Source organism: Arvicola amphibius, chromosome 11 (genome assembly GCF_903992535.2).
Source record: "Arvicola amphibius chromosome 11, mArvAmp1.2, whole genome shotgun sequence".
NCBI classification, from domain to species: Eukaryota; Metazoa; Chordata; class Mammalia; order Rodentia; family Cricetidae; genus Arvicola; species Arvicola amphibius.
This window is the reverse complement of record NC_052057.2, coordinates 16,828,845-16,850,054: the sequence shown is the minus strand read 5'-3', so window position 1 is coordinate 16,850,054 and position 21,210 is coordinate 16,828,845. Positions and strand designations below refer to the sequence as shown.

Sequence of the window (21,210 nt, the reverse complement as noted above, 5' to 3'; positions counted from 1 at the left end):
AAACATATATGCCCCTAAAGCCACTGAGATGAGTGCTTACATGCAATAAAATAATCACATACTTGACTAGACAGTCAGGTGTAGCTTACCTCGCCTCGGTCTCCAAACATGGAGTCGGGAGGTTTGGGAAGTTGTTGCCCGCTGATCACTTTCAGGATAAGCTGTTTTTTGGGGTTGGCAGGAAGTGGATCACCAGAGAAAGGGTTGAAAGTACCTAGGCCAAGTAAAGTAGAGGTCAGTAGCACAGGAACACACGCATGTGCACGTGAATACACATGTACACACACACACACAGACAGCTTAAGTTTGTCAAAGGAACAGTGGTGCTATTTACCACAGTGTTTGCTAGAACTAAGAAATTATCATGTAACCATCAACATAACTTTCAACACTTCCATGCTGTGGGACAATGTCTTGTACTCTGTAAAGATTTGTCACTTATATTATTTTTAATAAAATACTCACATGCCTGTACTTTCTGCCAGTAGTCAGGCAGAAAGTACAGGCAGGGTGACCAAGCAGGAAGTAGAGGCGGGGCAACGAGAATTCTGGGAAGAGGGAAGTTTCAGTCTGCTGTTGTCCCCAGACAGAGAGGAAGCCAGACACAGAGCAAGCAAGATGTGACTGCCCCACTGAAAAAGGTACCAAGCCATGTGGCTAACACAGACAAGAATTATGGGCTAATATAAATTATAAGAGTTAATAAGAAGCCTGAGATACTAGGCCAATCAGTTTATAATTAATGTAGACCTCTGTGTGATTTCTGTAGGACTGAACGAGGCTGGGTGGGACAGAAACCTCTGTCAACAAGGAAAGGCTCAGTCTGTAGTCATCACCCAGACACAGAGAAAGCAAGATGAGAATGCCTCACTGATAAAGGGTACCAAGCCATGTGGCTAACACAGATAAGAATTATGGGTTACTGTAAGATACAAGAGTTAATAAGAAGCCTGAGCTAAGAGGCCAACCAGTTCATAATTAATGTAGGCCTCTGTGTGTTTCTTTGGGACTAAATGGCTGCAGGGCGGGGGGAGGGGGGCAGAAATCTCTGTCAACACTTCTATAGCTGTGTTTTCATTACACTGTTTCCAAAAGCCAGAGGATGGGATACTTTAAAGCAATGTCAATAGGGCAACCATGATATGGATGAACAATCTAATTGAATGCCTATAGCATCACAACAAGGGCAGTTAGGTCAGAATCCGGTAATTTGCTAAGCTGTTTCGGGTCTAGAACAAATACAAGGAATGGAAAGAGAATCTGAAATTAAGAGGAGAATGGAAATTCTGTTGTCTAACTTCTACAAATCCAGTTCAATGAGTGGCATACTTGCCACAAAGCCTGAAGACCCGAGTCCTGAAGACCCTGGCACCCACTATGGTGGAAGGAGAGACAGACTCCACGAAGTAGCCCTCTGACCTCTACTAACACACATACAAACACACATGCCCACATTAATAGTAAGAAGAATGAATTTAAACAATTTAAATAGCAGGGCATCACCTGCACTCAGACACAGCTAGGAAACTGGCACTTACCTTTGCACATTTGCTGAGGCTTGAGAATGTAGCCACAGTTGCCGTTTGCCTTGAATTTTGCCCGATTTAACTGCATCATCCGTCCTTCCGACTGGTAGTTCAGAGCCACTGTGAACATTACAAGTTTGAGAGGATTAGAAACAATTTACAGGTAGAGAGAGAAAGCAGAGGACCACCGCTCTCGGGCCATACAGACCTAGCTGGCAGCCTGCATTCCAATAGGGCAGAGGGTTGAAGTTACTGGAGTCGATGCGGTAGGCAGAGGGGTAAATCCTTGTGAGCTGTTTTTGGTTGTAGATCATGAATTGCTCCGACTTCTGCTGGACTACTTGATGTGCTCTCGTTTCACTGAAGGACAACACATTCCCTGTGGTTCCTAGCAACAAAGAAACAGAGAATGTGACCAATGTACCAAAGCCAACACTCTCTTAAAAGGCTGGATAATGCCGGAGCCCATGCACGGCCCACAGCAAAAGTGGATCCAGCCTGTTAAATGAAAGACTTTAGACACAGCAAATCCAAGGACGTTTCACAAATAAAAGGTTTACTCCAGAACCAGAATGGGTTCAGAGGGGCTCACCCACTCTGTGGCAAGTTATATGTAGAATCCCAGAAAGGAAGTGTCAGAGACACTCTGGTTGGTGGCGGCTCATGTGTGCTATCTGAACTCTCCTCAGAATGGGAGCCATGTACCTGACTGAGATTCAGCTGCCGATCAGAACAAGAAGTTAAAGTCATTTTAGGCACAGTTTGTTAGAGACACAGAAATGTTTAGATAAAACATAAACAGGTATGAACAAAGTTATAGACCACACTTGCCACTTAAGAAGCCGCAGTGTAAGCAACTCCTGACCAAAAAGACCCCGAGATTCCTTCCATTGTTGTCAATGCAAGGCTGAATAAGAACTTCATTTGCTAAGGGGCCATTGTGGGCTCCCATATTCTCCCAGAATTCAGTTGTTTCATTGATTCACGTCTGGTCAGCAGGAAGAGGAGGGAAGGAAAATTATTTTGTAGTACATGACACCGCAAGATCTTTGGCACAGACACAGGTGACAGCGAATGAATCGAACTGCATCCACAACTTACTCCTGACACCAGGAAGACAAATACTGATGATGCTCGTTAAAAATTCACATGTAGAACAGGGGAGACGGCTCAGGGATTCTACACTTGCCATGTAACTGTGAGGACCAGAGTTCAGATCCAGAAAACCCATGTAAATGCCCAGCGGGTGTGGTGGTCTGCCTGTAATTCCATCTTGGGGAGATGGAGACAAGGAAGCCCCACAGTATACTAGCTAGCAAGACTAGCCATATTGCTGGGGTCTGGGTTAGACTGAGAGACACCATCCCCATTGAATAAGGTGGGAGAATAATGGAGGATTCTTTCTAACATAAGCCTCTGGCCTCTACATCCTTGGGACCCCATATGCATGCTCACCCCCACATGCGTGCTATACACATACAAACACGCACATACATACAATAGCAACACATGTGCCTGAAAATGTAAAGGGTAAAAAGCACATGTGAAATACATGTGCTAGTGGACAATATTCACAGTCCAGGAAAATGAAGGGAAAATGCCACTTGGAAAAAAGAAAACTTGAGTTTGGAGGGTGATTTGATTGCTCATGGAGTCAGTCAAAACCTGCTTGGTGAAAGGCGTGACAGAGACAGCCCTCATGCGGTAGGCATGTAATGCCAGCAAGTCAGGAGACCAAGAGGAAGATTCCAAGTTTAAGGGTTGTCTGCACTGTGAGTGACTTCATTGTCATCTCAGGCAACACAGACACTGTCCTAAAATCAACATAAGGAAAGATGTCTGGACATAATTCAATAGTAGAGTATTTAACCAAATAGATACAAGGCCCTATGCCCAATCTCCAACAATACTAAGCAAATAGTAGTAAATGTAGCAGCAAATACTATACAAAAATATATAAAAATAATAGTAGTAAAAAAATTTTTAAGTAATGTTTCAGAAACAAGAAAGATTGTCCACCCAGCCAGGCTTATAAAGAAGAAAAATGGAGAGCACTCAACATGCATGGTGCCTGCACTTGGATTTCTACTTGGACAACAACACATTGTCAATATAGAATCTATAGACTTTAGGCTCATGTGGAATAAAACTCCAAAGATCTAACATTGCCCATTTTGTCCCTATCCATCTCTTGACCCGACTCCACAATGCCACAGCTGTTATAAACACTACCAGACCTCATATCCGGGAACCAAAGGTTTACTCGCATGTCCACTGGACCTGCTGGAAAAGGCCAGCGGGAAGGAAGAGCAGGCTTGCCAAGAGTCTCAATCTCACTCAGCGTCTAACACTGAAGTTAGAAGTCAGTGTCTAAATCCACGGAGACAAAGAATGGAATAGAGGTGGCTGCGCTCAGACCATGTCTGTCTGGCTTGCTTGTTGGCAATGTGGTCTGTCAGGGTACCTGTTGTCCTGGGAGCTACACTCCCTTGGGTGTTAAAAGCTGACTCAGTGACATTGCATACCTGGAACTTGAACTAGTCATAGCTCAGGAGGAAGAGATGGGAAGACTATATCTCTTAACCTAGTGATTTCTCTAGCATAGGCCCTTTCCCTGAAAATAATTATTAATATATATTATTGACAGAATACATGAGCTGAGTTTATGCATCTCAACAAAACTAAAATTGAATGTAAGGGCAGGTTCTGATGGAGAAGGTTTTCAACAGAGCAGGGGAAAATATACTTATTGACAAACCCAGTTCATATGCAGCATCACTGTACTCAATATCTGAGTTATTTCTTCTGATTCTCCACATCAATAGGCACACGTGATATCATTAAGTTGACCTTGCTTACTAAGCTCACATCGATTAGTGTTTTAATGGAATTGAGTTGTTCCGCATAAAGATAAGACACCTACTCGTTATGCACAGTTCATTTTGTGTCTTTTTAAAAAAGTTAAAGACAAACCACATGAATTTTAAAAGGTAAACAGTACTCAAGATTATATCCCAATGCTACTAGGCTTGTGATTTCCAAAGGTATTATCAGTCAACATGTTCATTCTGTAAATCAGCGATACCTTCAACTTCATCCAGCCAATCCCTGGGTTAATCCGAGAGCCATGGGCAGTCAGTATAAGAAAGTATCACTTGCAAGTTGAGAGTCTTAAGGTTTCTCTTTCCTCACAGATGGTGTTCATCTAAATTTTGTATAACTGACATTGTTTCAAGAAGAAATCCAAACCCAGAAAAGTATTCTTTTCATAGAAAAAAAAAAAGTACTCATGGATTAAAACAACAACCAAAAAAAAAAAAAAAATGAGAGAAGAGCCCAAAGCCTGTGAGGACAACAGCATTGTCCCACAAAGCTGTCCTTGGGCTGTGATCACTGAGAAAAGTGGAGATTCTGATTTCCATTTCCATCCACTAAAATCAAAGTGGATTAAAGCACCACTAGATTATTGTACCTCCATAAACATCTGGAGACAGAATGGAATAGGAGACCAGCAGGGAAAGAACAGCCAGGAGACTCAAAGATGAGGATGGCTGTCCCCAGTCCCTCTGAGCTCGATACAAAAGAAAGCGGTGAGAGAGGCGGAGAGATGCCTGAGCTGGAGAGATGGCCCTGAGTTAACAGCACTTGCTGAGGACCTTGGTTGGGTTCCCACACGGTGGCTAAAAGTCATCTGAAACTCCAGTTCCAGGGGACCTAACACCCACTTCTGGCCTCCGCAGGCACCAAGAACACATGTGGTACACATATATACACGTAGGCAAGACACGCGTACACACACAATAAATAAAACCTCTTTAGAAAAGAATGAAGGAAAACCCACGTGAACCAGTGACACCAAGCTGTGTCTACCCCTTTTGTTAAAACTTCAGTCAGGGAAATAAACTACTTTAGTCAAAGCCAAAATGTTTAATGAGAAAATGTGTTTTCTCTAGGGTATTGTTGTAGCTAATTAATCCACTCCTCCTGGTCATTCACACTCGAAATGGCCATCTGTGACCTGGTCATGAAGGAAGGCCTGCTCTCCACAGTTTGAGTCCTGAAGTGAGACTTTGGCTCTGAAAAGCCTTTGTCATTTCATAACAATAGAAGACGTCTCCACCCTGTAGAAAACTTCTCTGACCTCGAGGCAATCGGGCACCTACAAATAATCAACACAGCCCCACATGCAAGCTCGGAATCACGTTAGCTGTCACTTCCCTGACAAATGAGAGGCCATACAGTCCCAGACACGGGTGGGAAAGAGCCGATCAGTGGAAACATTAACCAGCAATGGCAGGGAAAAGTCAAGAGCATTGACAAGAACGAGAGACGCTTGGGCCTTACCGTCATCGACAATATCCTGGGCTGCCACGGAGTTTGTGTACACCACCAAGTCCGAGAGCTCTCTGCAGAGTTTCATGGTCCTCCTTCGGCGGCCCAGCCTGCAGAGCACACACTCAAATTAATGCGGCTCGGGCTGGAAGGACTGGAAGCCTCTGGCTGCATCACCTTCCCTGGGGGTCCGTGGAGCCAGGGCTGGAACCCAGGTCTGACTCCCCATTCAGCCCTTCTCCTGGGTCTATACCATCCTACAACCTTTGTTTTATTCAGTCTCTGCAGGGAATCTGCCTTTCTTCTTGTGAAAGGCGTGGTTCCACAGCTATGGAATAATCCCTGGAAACAGAGTTAGACTAAATAGGTATAGAAACACGTAGACCACAAAACCTAAATACCTAAAAAATAAATGAGCCAAGAATTTCACCGTGATTTTTCTTTAGAAATATAATTACAAGTATTTCAGATAGTCTTTTAGTGACTATACATTGTATTGTGTAGAAGTTAGGTTTCCTGGGCACCGTCTAAGTTTTCTTACTACAATATTCTTATAGTCTTGACGATATCATTACATATTCAACCACTCTTCTTTACCACCGTAAAATTTCCACATGCCACCCCATTGCTGACACACACACACACACACACACACACTTCTCCTCTAAAGAAAATTTAACATCAGACATTCAATGCTCATCACCACCACTCAAATGGCCAATAAGCACACAAGATCATGCTCAGCCTCATCGGTCAACAGCAAAGCGCAAATGCACAGGAAGGCACCACCTCTCTTCCGCTAGGGCAGCTATCACTGAGAAGGTGGGCAAGCGGCGATAAGGGGAAACTCACACACAACTGGGAATATAAAGGGTGCCATTCCCATGAGAAACGGTTGACAGTTGGTCAAGTGCAAGAGTTACATTGTTACCTCGCAATTCTACATTGATGTAAAACCCCGCCTGTGCATATGCATGACAATATTTTTAAACAACCAACAAAGAGAAAGCTACCAAAACATTCTCCAAGGACTGAAAGAATACATAAAATGTAGGATATTCATATGGCGGGTAGTTAAACCATAAAATCAAATAGCGCATCCATATGCCACAATGTGAGTGAATCCTGAAAACACAACATTGAATGAAAGAAGCCGGGTGTTTTTAAAAGGTCAAATGTTGTCAAGTAAAAAGTCTGCCCAGAGACAGAACAGAGTGGAGGGTAGGGAGACTGCTGAGGGGTAGAGATTTTTTCCTTGGGATGATGAAAAGGTTTGAGAAGTAGATATTAAAGATTAAAAACTGAACAAATCAGTGTGAGATCGTGCTTAAAATTCACAAGTAAAACTCCGGAGACAGTCTGTGGCATGGAGACATTCTACATAAAGTTAGCTCTTTATATTTTTATAGCAGTAGTGAATTGATTTAGTAAAGTCCCTAGGTGACCCAAGTCCCAGTGCTCAGGCTCTCAGAGGCATTAGGAGAAAATCTCTAACGGACTCAAGAGCAGCATGTAACCTTATTACAGCATGTAATGCATGTAATACCTGTAATGACATCTCATTTGCATGAATGAAGACTGATGTGTCTTTTTAAATGCTGTCCCTTCCCTGGCTATGCACCGGACACTTTGATTTAGAAATAGTTAATAAAGGTCTTCTGAAAGGTGTCCCCGTCTCTCTTGTGTCTTTTACTGTAACTAATATTCATTTTTTTTTCTGCATTTTTCTCCTTCGCCCTCACTAACAAGTGTTTGATGCATATGCATCCCATTAGGCTTGAATGGAAAGTCTACCTGAGCACTAATGGCAAATTCCTATATGGCCTCTATGGCTTTAATTTCTGTGTTTAGTAAAGAGACAAAGCTGTGCATGTGCGTGCATGTGTGTGTGCATGCGTGTGTGCATGTGTGTGTGTGTCCCCACCCACACCTATCTACCTACCAACTCAAGAAGTCCTGATCACAGCAGGGGTCACAATCGGGTTCTGAAAACAGTCATCATGGATACTACACGGGCAATGGCTTTAAAAAGGGGGAGCAGGGAACTTTCCACACCTACTACCCTCCTCGATTTTCGGATCATTCTTTTACTCTAGCCCTCCTTTTTTGGTCTCCTCACCCCCAATCTCTGCACTCCTTTTTTGCTTCTTGGCCTCTACAGGTATTCAGCACAATTTAAGTACAGAAATCTAAAAAATTAAAGCGAGGCTTTGCCTATGAGAGAGAACACACAGTGTTGTCTTTCTGGGTCTAAGCTACTTCACCACTGTAATATTTTCCAGCTACATCTATTTTCCTATACATTTCCTAATTTCACATCTGCTGTATAGTGTTGAATTGTGTCTGAGCACCACATTTTCATTAACCATTCAAAGGCTGGCAGACATGTGAGCCGATTCAATGTCCTAGCTATTGTGAATAGAGCAGCAACGAACATGGGTGTGTGGGTATCTCTGATAGGCTACATGGAGTCCTTCGGGTATACGCCCAGGAGAAATGTGACCATGTCATATGGAAGCTCTACCTCTAGTTTTCTGAGAAATCTTATACTGATTTCCATTATGGCTGTACCACTTTATATTCCGACCAACAGTGAATAAAGCTCCCCTTAACTCTCTTCCTTGCCATCATTTGTTTCCTTGGTAATAGCCATTCTCACTGGGGTGAGATGGGTCTCAAAATATGAAAGTGTCTTCATCCGCATCTCCCTGGTGTCTAGTGATGTCAAACACCAGTCATCTATATTTTTTCTTTGAGGACTCTCTGCTCAGTTCCATAGCCCATGTTTTTAAATTGGGTTATGTAACATTTAGATTTTTCAGCATCTATTCTAAGTGCTAAACCTCTGTCCATTGAATATCTGGCAAAGGAAGAGAGGGGAATACTAGGTATAGAAATGTTTAAAGAAGGATGGAATCGGGCATAAGGAGGGAGAGGGTTGGTAATAGAGAAACCCACTGCCTTAGGCTGCAGGCTCAGTGGGTAAAGGCATTTGCTACCATGTCTGACAACCTGAGTTGGAATGCCAGGACTCACATTGTGGAGGGAAAGAAATAGCTTGCACAAGCTGTTCTCTGACCTCCACAAACAAGCTGTGGCACGTGTGTGCATACGTACGTGTGCACGCACACACACACACACAGAATAATTTTTAAATCTTTTTAAAGAAACCTATTTTATAAGCTAACTAAATAATTCTATTTTAAGAAAGAGTTAGTAGGGACATGGCCTAAATGGTAGATAATGTCATACCTAGAAGCCATGAGTAAGTAGGCAAAAGTGACAGTTCTGGCTGCGGGATGCCTTCATGTGAATTGTTGGCTAAGGGAGGCCCCAGATGCTTCCCACACAATACAGGCTCTTGGCACTTCTCTTGGTTGTCTGCCAGGACTAGAGGATAAGACACCGTTGCTGAGGACACCATACACACTGGTTGCAAGAAACATAAATAAAGCTGGAGTGGCGTAGGCAGTTTCCTCCCAGTCAGCTAGCTCTCTTAGTGCTTCAAGGGGCGCTATACAGGTTGCTGGGGGACAAAGGTATCAACGGCCTTAGGGTTGTGAGCATTAAGAACTATAATACCAACCTGCCTAGCTAGGTGAGCCCACTATGGGGGAAACCAACTGCTGTTTGGTTGAAGTTGGGACCCTCTCAACAGGTGAGAATCCATGCTTGGTACTGTGAAACCAGCCCAGCCCAGGCGGCTGGTGAAGTCATAGACCCTAGGGAAGAGCATACTACTGTGTTTTAGATAAACTGACATAGCTCAAAACTGCCTTCTAATTATCTACGTTTATACATAGACAAATGCTATTCCCAGCCTTAACCTGAGAAGCCTCTCTTTGCAGTGAATAATGATGAATACAGAGACTCATGGCTGCTCGAGGAGTTGAGAGTGTGATGGTTCAATGCTCAGTCCTAAATAAGACATTTTGACCTCCCTGGCTACGGTTCATCAAACACTGCAGAAAAGGGAGCAACCAGAATGTAAGGGACAGAAGATAGGGAGAAGACTGAAAAGTCTGACACAGCCCTTAAATCATCATCATCATCATCATCATCATCATCACCACCATCATCATCATCACCACCACCATCATCATCATCATCATCACCACCACCATCATCATCACCACCACCACCACCATCATCATCATCACCACCATCATCATCATCATCACCACCACCACCACCACCACCACCACCACCATCATCGTCATCATCACCACCACCACCATCATCATCATCACCATCACCATCATCATCATCATCATCATCATCACCACCATCATCATCACCACCACCACCATCATCATCATCATCATCACCACCACCATCATCATCATCACCACCATCATCATCATCACCACCACCACCACCACCACCACCATCATCATCATCATCATCACCACCACCACCACCACCATCATCATCATCATCACCACCACCACCACCATCATCATCATCATCATCACCACCACCACCACCACCACCACCATCATCATCATCATCATCATCATCATCATCACCACCACCACCACCACCACCATCATCATCATCATCATCATCATCATCATCATCATCTTCAGCAGCAGCAGCAGCAGCAGCAGTTGAAGGTATCTGCACTGAGACTGCACAAGACTGGCCTGGTCAACAGTCAATCATGGATGAAGGAGGAGCTTGTGGGGCCTTACTACACTCCCTGTTGAACTATTCTCGGGGAGGAGTCATTACCTTCAGCCTGTACCCATTAGTGAGCTCACCGGATTCCAATGGCTAGTTCTAAACCCATGATCACCCAGATGGGCCAGTTTAAACTCAGCGGATCACAAAACAAAAGGATACAAACGTGGGAAAGAGATTTATAGGGAGAAGGGAGAGCAGATCGAGGTGGAAGGAAGATAAGAGAGGGAGGGCAGGGAGCGAGAGCACAGAATTCATTATATACGTGAATGGAATTGTTAAAGAACAGGTTTAATTAATAAAGAAATAAAGGCAAAATTCAAGTATTACAATTAATATAGATTTCTGTATGATTATTTCAGGAGTCTGGGTGGCCGGGAACAAACAAGCAGCTTCCTACAACACTAACCCTAATTCATCTCAGTGGGTCCAAAACAAATATATGAAGGGAAGAGGAGAAGGCCGTGTTGGGAAGACGTAATTGAGCAGGAACAGGAAAGCAACAAGAGAGGGTAATAATGGGCAGATACGACCACGATACATTGTATATGTGCAAAGTCGTCAAAAATAATAAAATAGGAGCTAATAGTTTTGAGCATTTCTTTAATGGGGTTGGGACCTACCGGGCTAATATGCAATTTAATTCCTTTACTCCTTTCGTGACCCTACAAGATGGAAAGCTCACCTTGCTCACTATTAACGGTGGCTGGTGGACAAGTAATTCCTGTTGTCTGCTCCAGCTACGTGCTTAAGCTCCTGTCCTTCCAGCCCTCTGCCAGTCTGACATCCGCATTGCCCTCTTCTTCTCTGAAGACACCTTTCACCTGACAACTCCTGCCACCAGCCTGTGTTCAGCCCCTCACTGACGCCGTGTTCCCTCCACACAGTATCTCTACCTTGGTCTTCACATTACACTCCAGCACCTTCCCTTGTGAGCCCTCCCAGTCTCCAGACACACGCAACTAAAACAGCTAGGATCACAGGATGGAGGGGCCGTGGGAGTCAGAGCAACAGGCACGGAGATGCTTTCTTACCTGTACAGCTGGCCTCCCTCCTTGCCAGGATTCTGAAATATGTCTTCCTCGTCATCGGTACTATAGGATTTAGAACGTGACTTTGTAGTTTTCTGTTGAAAAAGTCATAGCAAATTTATTAACTCACCACATTAGGAACAGTCACAAAAGACAGATTGGACTAGATTTTCATACACAGGCGCACGCACACACACACAGGTATTTGTGCATGTGTGACCATGCATAGATAGAACAATCATTATATTACACTAGCAATGCAAAATAAGCCACAGAAAACTGACCTCTTAGAAAAATTATATTAGTTGTGTACTTTGAAGAGAAAGTCCAAAATTAAAGTATCTGTTTAAATAATTATAAGGGAAAATGTCCTTTTATATAGAAGCTTACTATTGATAAGTGATGAAAGGCAAATTTGGTTTTAAAAAACAGAATGACTGCCATTCTACCTTCGGTCAACGCATTCTCAAATAGTTATTATGTAATCAAACTGCCCCTTTGAGTTTATAGCTCATTTTACGTTCTAGAAGTAAAATAAAAATTGCTAATCATAGCACATGAGCTTAAAGTCTCCAGAATTAATCTAGCATCTTCTGGACAGATTTTTTTATCTTGGCGGGGGGAGTTCATTCTCACACTGGAGACTGCTCATTATTTAGGCTGCACATAACCCAGCATAACAAATGATGAAGCCCCCAGTCATTGCAGAAAGCCTTGAGACCAAACATACAGCTCCTACCAAGGTTAGCTGTCTAGACCGTATACTTTGGACATCCAGGAACATGACCCTGGGAATGAACACTATCCCCAAGCCATCACAGGGTCACATCAACTTCCAGATTTTCTCTTTTCCCCAAACTAACTACAGGCTACAAGATACCCGCTGCAGTGACACTGAAGAGCGACTTTGTACCGTCTCAGGAATGACTTTCATCCTGAAAACTTCAGACACAGAAACCCTACTGTTCAAACTCTCATTCACCAAGCGAGCAAAGTCGCAAGTCCCATCAGGCTTCCCGACATACCTTAAACATATTGTGTAAACACTACCATTCTACAAGGGTGATTATTATTATTTCAATGGTTACATGAGAGACATACAAAGCCATTTTGTAATCCACTGACTTTAACTTTGTATGTAAATTATTACTGGTACTTACTAAAATAATTCATAAACAACCTCACGGACAGCCTACTCTTATCACCAGATGTGTGAAAACGTTCACTCTTTGGTAGCCAAAATTCTTCTGAAATATTTTCCTCAGAAGATACATTTTTATTATAAGATATAAAAAGAAGTTAATAACTAAAGGCAGTGTTTTGGCACACATCTGTAATCCAAGCTCTTGGAGGAGGAGGCAAGAGGTTCAGTGGGCGTGTAAGGCCAGCCTGGGCTACACAGCAAGATGCTGCCTCAAAAACAAAACAAAGAATGATTAATGTTGATAATTTTTCTGACACAGTTTTGATAGATGATATTATGGCTATCACATTTAGACTCTATTTTCATCATACTGTTTTGTTCCATGTTTTTTATGTTTAAGATCTTCAGAGATTAGCCCCCAGTGGCTTCACACCTGCCCACTATGCAAGTGTATCAAGGCTCGCTTAATCACTCTTTAGACTGAACAGTTGGTTTATTTTTCTTGTTGCTGTAACTAATGTCCCTAAATTATCCTACTTATGGACATGAAATTCCAGACAGAGCATCCCTTACAATAGTAGAAAAGGTCTCACGGAAACCCTCAGATAGTGTTACATCATCACCTAATAACCAATCTCCTTTATTAATTTTTAAAATTACATTTAGTTTATGTGTGCATGTGTGTGTGGATGCACATCCACACACGCATGCCACAGTGCACAAGTGGATGTCAGATGACAAACTGTCAGAACAACTTGAACTTTTTCCACCAGGTAGGTCATGAGAAACCCAGGTCATCAGGCTTGAGACCACACACTGGATCTGCTGATCCGTCTCACTGGCCCAATGACTGATATCCTATATAATTCACCTCTTTATTGAGGTAGCATACATTTGCACAAGAACACAGTTTTGTGTATACCAAATGATGCTTTCCACAAACTGAAAGCACTCCAACGAGGAAGTCGAATCCTGCCTGCTTCCTAGAATCCTCCACCTCCTCTCCCATGTGGTCCTCACTTTCCCCTCAAAGGTAACAATGACCCTTAATACCTACCCAGATTTCTACCCTATAGCATTGTTACAGGGTTTTAAATTTAAATACATATTTCATACATAGATACTCTTACTTCATGCACTCCAAATTTTGTTTCTCTAGCTCAGATCATGTTTGAAAGATCATATCATAGCACATAGGTATAACTGTGTTCTTTCTGTGGCTGTTCACCGTCCAGATGTGAATTTGCCACATTTTAGTTGACTCTATAGTTAAGGAGCATTTGGGCTGTCCACTACTTGTCCCATTGCAAATGCCACTGTTAAACTGTTGTTTCTATCCTGGTCATAAACCCAACAGCAGAGCTGCTAAAGGTGAGATGATCACACCGTGTGCCACGCTGGTTTCTGTACCTCGGCAGAGGGATATATGCTGAGCACTGAAACGCTTGGTCTCTGTGCTCTGTTTATGCAATTTTCACTACCAAATAACTCCAAAGGTGAGCCTCAATTCCCTGCCAAGTGCTTCTTTTTCATGCTTTTGTGATGGGTGCATTTAAACTTTTGGTTTGTTTTGTTTTTTGGAAATTCGAACTGCCTGTCTTCTTACTTGTAGAAATGATTCAAGTATATAGTATATGAGTCCTTTGTTGGATATGTACATTTAAAAAAAAAAAAACCTCTAAAATGCAACTTGATTTTTGATCCTTTTGATTAATAGCAGTTCTAAATTTCAAGGTTGGTTAAATTTCAAACTTCTATCCTTCAGAAGTCCTTTCAACAAAATCTTCAGCCATCTCAAGATTATTGCAACACAATGTTACCCTGATACTTACAGAATCTTAAAAATTAACTAAATGCCACACGTTTACCACCATCACTATGAACGTACCTTGTGTTTCCCGAAGTTGCTCATCAGCGATCGCCCATGGGACTTCTTTCCACTTTCCTTCACGTCCAGGTTCTGCGTAAATAGAAAGCATAGTGTAGGGATTTTTCTTTCTTTTCGTCCTGCTTAGCTCTGGCAGGTGCCCTAGGGACCCTCCCTTCTCTTTCCCTGGCTCATTTCTTCCTACTTCACACCTCTGACATCTCAAACGTGACTGTGTCTGTCTGATGCAAGGAAGGGGGACACCGTCAGGGCTTCCATCCCTATTCACCGTGCGCCTAAGACCGGGAAGCGATGCTCTGAACGTCCCAAGCAGAGATGATCATTTCCAGTTAAGAGGCATTTTAATTTTGGAAAATAGCCACTTAACACTATCTGAGGGTTTCGGTGAGACCCTTTCTACTATTGTAAGGGATGCTCTGTCTGAAATTTCATATCCATAAGTAGGATAATTTAGGGACATTAGTTACAGCGCCAAGAAAAATAAACCAACTGTTCAGTCTAAACAGTGATTAAGCAAGCCATGGTTCACTTGCATAGTGGGCAGGTGTGAAGCCACTGGGGGTTAATCTCTGAAGATCTTAAACATACAAAACATGAAACAAAATAGCATGATGGAAGTAGATTCCAGGTGTGATAGCCATAGTCTCATGTATAACTTGTGTCAAAACTGTGTCAGAAAAAAAAATCATCATTAATTATTCTTTGTTTTGTTTTTGAGGAAGCATCTTGCTGTGTAGCCCAAGTTGCTAAGTACAGAAAATGCTCACACTGAACACTGTTGCTTGGGATTTTAAAATATTATAAATAAAGGCCAGTCATAACACTTTCATTCATTTAAGGAAATCACTGTGATGCATATCTGTGCGTTGAAAGCATTGCCCTGGTAGTTAGCACCGGGGAGTGGAATTTGAGCCTCTGAAGACGCCTCACGTGGGTTCATTTTTCAGGTAAAGGTGGTGAGCAAGTCTCCTCTTGTGTTAGCCCACATGTGGAGTGGGGGCAGAAATGTCCCCTGGTGAAAGGGTTGTTGTCCCTGAAATTCATTGTGGGGAGACTTGCAGACCCCACCCACCAAGGACTCCAGCTAAACAGAGAGAAACTCACCAATAGAACGAAGCTAAGTAAACAAGCCCCTTAAAATAAAGAAGCTGCAGGAAGTGTCTGCTAAAGCCATAGACAGATGATATCAAAAGTAATTCATGGGAGAGATGGCAAGAAGAGCCCAGGAGCTGGTTGGTATAAAAATCTACCCAAAAATTGGTGAGTGGTAGGAACCAGGGGATTATGAGGGGATGTTGACTCACCCTTTACTTTATGTGTGTACATTGCCTATGAAGACCGAGTAATCCTGACCACTAACTGTTCAAAGCGTATGGATTAGGAAGGTAGCTACACTGGACGTTGGCCATAGAATTGAAATCACTTTCCCCAAGCTAGGAGAAACAGTACTATCACCAAAGCCATGGCCCTTCTCTTGGTCTCCATTTTCTCATCCGATAAACAGGAGAATAGCAAGCCAGTTAACCTGTGAGTTCTTTGGTACTTCTAAGAGCCCATTAATTGGTAGGAGGACCATGTCACTTATTGTCCCAATAAGATGATTTAAGAGAGAAACCTGGCATATTTAGGACACCAGGTCGACAGCACACAGCAGAGCTGTCTCAGGCAATCTGAGATCAAAGTCATTGACCTGAGTTGGTACTTCCTGTGCCCAGGACAATGCTAAGTGTGTTGTACACATCCTCACTTTACTTTGCACAAGGATTTGTTGCTCAGACTTTACAAGGATAGACAGAGACGTTTGAGGAGCATTTCACAAAGGAAAGGTGCTTAGAAACTGAAGAGGAGGGTCCATTTTTTCCCATGGCGAGGGGAAGAGTTCAAGAGGAGATTGTTTACCTGCTTCAGGTGGGTGTTTAAGCCTTCATGTGTGGCCTTGAGTAGAGCCCTCACTGTGAAACTGTCAGGATCTTCTTTGTCTCGAATTTGAGACTCCCTCAACAATGATTCCAGTTTTTTCCGTATGAAAGATTCTACCTGGTGCTCAGTGGTCCCATTACTCTGAAAAAAAAAAAAAAATCAACTAATATGAACAATCCCCCGAGAAACAGACTCCTGTAGAAGATGCCTTCTACCCAAGACAACACTGAGTTTATAATCGCATGATCTCTCGATCACCTGTAAGAAATTAAGATACCCGTTGAACAATTTTGAACCCCCTCACCAAAAAATTCCCCAAAGCGCCTGTTTATCAGAAACCCCTGACTCGGTCAGCTGCCCTTCATTGGCTGCATGTGTGTTCGGCACTGTTCACACAAAGTCTTATTCTACTTCGTTTCGATGATCTGGATTCTGAGGCCTTGAGAAGTTAAGCAAATTGCTGGAGGTTTACAGAGGTAGCCAGTAAGTGAGGAAAGATTTTAAACCATTCCCTCTTGATATCCCAAGCTTTCCCCAGAGGGCAAGCCAGGGGAACCTTCAGGAAATGAAGCTTTCTAAACCCACATAGTTACAATTGAGCAAAAATGCTATTTTTAAAACGGACTTTCTTCACTGAGAGGCAAAAAAAAATGCTAAGGAAGTTTCCAAGGTTGCTGACAATTCTGAGACAAAATTTCTTTCTGATCTCCAACGCCTTGACATCATTAGCGGGTCCACAATATTGACTTGGACCATGACCTTTGATTATGATTATTTTAAAAAATCACAACCAGTTTCAACGCTTTGGGGAAAACAAAGCAATGCCAATACCTCACATGGAATCTCACATAGCCCTGTGTCCTCTCACAGACCAGGGGCCCCAGGCTGTGTGCACTGCCCTCTGCTAGTTAACTGCCTTCGCCTCTCCCTTTGTCCAGATCTGCTCCACAGGTTATTCAACCGATTGCCAAAGACCAACCTGCCCCAGGCATGCAGGGAGTGGTTCCACAAGAATAATTCCCACATTACTTATTACTAGAAGGCCCATCTATCTGACCCCTGAGGAATAGATAGCTCTCTACTTCTGAATGTATTTCACAAAATCCTATAAGAGGAAGGCAAAATAAACATAGCAAATTAAAAAAAAAAAAACAACACCTTTGCCAGGATGGATTGCTACAATTCCCTGTACTTATTAAAGCTACATTAATGTGCTTAAAATATCCAGTTAACAATGCATTCCACCCATGATAGAATCAGGCCCTGAAGGAGACACAAAGGGCTTGCACTGGAGTTCAGAAGTGAACAAGCACAGCCCACCAGTCACAGGGATGCTAGGAAGGCCAAGCCATTCCTCCTGGGTAGCAGAGATGGTGCCAGAGACAAGGTCCGACCAGAGAGTTAAGTGTTCGACAGTAAGGAAGGGAAGGGCTTCCTCACTAAACAAAGGATTTAAATGGATCAGTCATGGCCTAGAGCAGGAGGAGTTCAGAGGAAAGGCAAGGACTTCGGGGACTGAAGGGATCTGAAAGACAGAGATGGGGCAGGCAGAACTCTGCATAAATAGCACGTTAGGAATAACAGCAGTCCGCAGGCATATGCCAAAGGGGGACAGGAGTCTGCAGATGAAAATCCAGGCACAGTGGTTACCGTGGAAAGCACTAATTAGTACACAGGTAAGGGTGCTGGGGGCATAGATCACAGAGAGTTTAGGGGGAAAACTCATTTTGATTAAAACAGACTTTACCGAATCTCTGCCATTTGCTAGGTGACAAATACTAATAAGGATCAACCCACTGTCACAGTCCTTGGTGCCATGGGGAACTATTCAAACAAGTCAGTATGAGTCAGGCCGATGGGGTACCACCGGGGCACAGAAGAGGGCAGGCCACCCGCCTTGGGGGTTCAGCTTCTTGGACTGAAGAAGCATGAAGCACTATATCTTAAAAGAAAAGATCATCGATTTCCTGTGACAGCTGTAGGAAATGACTCCAATTTAGCAGCTTGAAACAAATTCATTTTCTCATTAGTCTGGGGGACAAAAGTTTAGAGCAAAGTAGGGTCACGGTCCCTTTGGCACTCTGGGTCCTTGCCTCCCCTCACTTACAGTAGCTCCCTGCATTCCCTGGCTTGCGAGAGCACAGCTCTCTCTACCTGTGTCCTCACAATGTCTTTGCCCATGTGAATCCATCTGCTGGCCTTCTCCTCTTCTGAGAACACTTAGCACTGAATTCAAGCCCACCATAAGCCCAGGACATTCTCCTCCCAAGGTCCTTAACAGAAGAGAGTTAGGACTTCGCCCTTAATTGGGCTTCAGCATCCAGGAATGTTGTGGCTAGTTTATCCTTTATCCAGACCACTAAAGCTGTTATGCTATCAGCAGTAGGGTGGCTTCACTTTTTCCCATTTGTGTGTTTACTGGAGTAGCACACCTTTTCCTTTGTATTGACAATTTGGCCAATTGTTTAGCGTGGGAGGCCTTGCCGGTCAGTGTCTGCATCTTTGTCCCTGAGATTCATTCTCTCCAGCTTTGATTTAAAGAGAGAGGCGTGCAACTCTCCCTTTTGCCCGAGCAGCTGGGGGTTACTGTAAGGCCATTGATTAGCCTACTTTCAATACTGTTCTGTATCAGGGACTGGCAAAGCCCAAGTGTAAAAAAAAAAAAAAATAAACGGAATGAATGGCAAGTTAGTGAACAGGTCAGAATACACATATTAACAGATTAGGTGAGTTTAAGGAAGCCCCCGCCCCCCAACAATGAGAATACTAACATCAAAAAACAGAGATGGCCATATATAATGACAATATAATCATAAAGCTTAACACATTGGGGGAATACCAAACTGTGCCAGACACACAATATAAGCACATGTTGTGGAGGAAAACTGAGCTGATGTGCTTTTTCAGTGCAACACCGCAGCAAACGCACAGGCTGAAAACGCAGTATCCGTCAAATGTATTGAGTCAAAGCTCAAAACAACACGGTGCGCCTGTCTGGCAAGCGCAAGCGTGACTCTGTGCCAGGCCACCTTACAAAGCAGTGGCCTCCAGCAGCACGTTATCTGAACCACTCGACACCCTCTAAGGGACGCACGAGGACCTGTCAAGAACCACTCGTAATGACACAGACCGAGGAGAGACTCAGAAGCTCATCCGAGCGCGGCCCTAGGAATCTGACACCGAGACAAGCCAGAGCACTTCTCCAACAATGCAGCAGCCATTCTTCCACACCGTGGCAGAAAGAGATGAATTTCTGGCGTCTAGCTGATGCTGAGTTGGCGCGCGTTCTAAACAACTGTCATTCCTATTGTAAGATGTGGAAAATAGTCTGAAATCTCTGTGCAGGAAACTTGAGTGTGTTTCACGTAAGGCCATGAGTGGAGCCCACAGAAGAGCTGTAAGATCTCTTACTCCTAGCACATTTAATCAGGTGCTCCTGGGCGTGGAGGGGAGGACCTATGGAGACGGAAAGAGAAAGCTTGCAAGAGAAAGCTTGCTAGAACACCTAGGAGGCCCAGAGCCAAGCACAGAGGGTTCCCTACACCACTTCTTTTCCTTGCCCCGGGCCTCACAGGAAGTGGAACACGATGATGAGCTGAACTGTGGGCACATCAGAAGAGCAGCACTAACTCTACGAAGTCCAGGATGGCCAGAACTGGTGGAATAACAAGGGCCTAACACAGAACATTATTCCCTTCACATCCTCTAAAAGTGGGGATTTGCCAAAGGAATGAGAGCCCTGCCTGGTGATCTCTTCCTTCCCTTTCTCTGATTTTCATCGCGACAAGATTTGCAGCCACAAAGAACAAAGAAGCCAGCAGCCGAGGTTTCATTCCCGTGTTAGCATTCAGTCCTGGACTCCAACAGCACTCGCTGAAAGACAATTCAGACGGGCAGCTGACCTCAAGACCTATCTGCCACGTGCGCTAGAGACTGGAGCTGAGAGTCGTGTGTATCTTGTTCTTTTGTTCCCTGGGCCAGACAGAGGGAGGGTGCTGCAGTGGGAAGAGGAGAATGGTCATTTTAACATGGTCAGCAGCGGTTTCTCCCTGATTCGGTTTTTTGAGAGAATGAGTGAGATCTAGGAAGCTCTGTCATCCATCCATCCATCAATTAATAAATAAATTACAAGCACATTCTCATCCCTCCCTCCCCCACCAGCACATTTTTCCTACAACACCATTTGGAAAGAAGGCTTCCCCACACCGGTCTAGGAAGGAGCTGGAGGAAAAAGAGAAAGAGATTGAGCCAGAGACACTAGACACTAGAGTCACCAGAGCAGTGGGCAAGACTCCCAGGTGACACCAGGATCGGTGTCACAATCCCTGGGCTGGAGCAAAGGTGTTAGCACCCCTGAAAGCTCCTTGCCATACCACTATGGAGCTCAAGTTGGGGGCCTTCTCTTTGAAAACAAAACCAGAAAACAAGATTCGGGGCCATCTCCACATCCCTCAATGTCTTTGCTTCCCTGCTTAGTACTGGACTTTGGCAACAGGAAGAAAATATATTAGCTGCTCCTTCGATTGCCTTATATAGCTTCAAACCCATTTCCTGAAGGCATGGGGTGAAGGACGGCATTTCAGCTGAGTCTGCATTCCCTTTGGCCTTCTCCTGTCATTTCCTTTACTTCTCATAGAGCGTTCTTCTGTTCAAGAATCATATCACAGAGTAGAAAGAACTGGACTC

General features: G+C 43.7%; 1 protein-coding gene across 2 annotated transcripts in view; it reads right to left on the bottom strand.

Annotated features, from left to right (window-relative positions):
• Plch1 (phospholipase C eta 1) overlaps positions 1–21,210 on the bottom strand; it is a 163,553-nt gene that overhangs the window by 11,862 nt on the left and 130,481 nt on the right. For both annotated transcript variants that reach the window (XM_038347487.1, XM_038347488.2), the window contains exons 11-17: positions 16,504–16,665; positions 14,605–14,676; positions 11,576–11,667; positions 5,871–5,968; positions 1,735–1,914; positions 1,539–1,646; positions 90–214 (exon numbers count right to left, since the gene is read on the bottom strand). In XM_038347487.1, the coding sequence (XP_038203415.1) occupies positions 90–214; positions 1,539–1,646; positions 1,735–1,914; positions 5,871–5,968; positions 11,576–11,667; positions 14,605–14,676; positions 16,504–16,665 (837 nt within the window). The remainder of the gene's footprint in view (positions 1–89; positions 215–1,538; positions 1,647–1,734; positions 1,915–5,870; positions 5,969–11,575; positions 11,668–14,604; positions 14,677–16,503; positions 16,666–21,210) is intronic.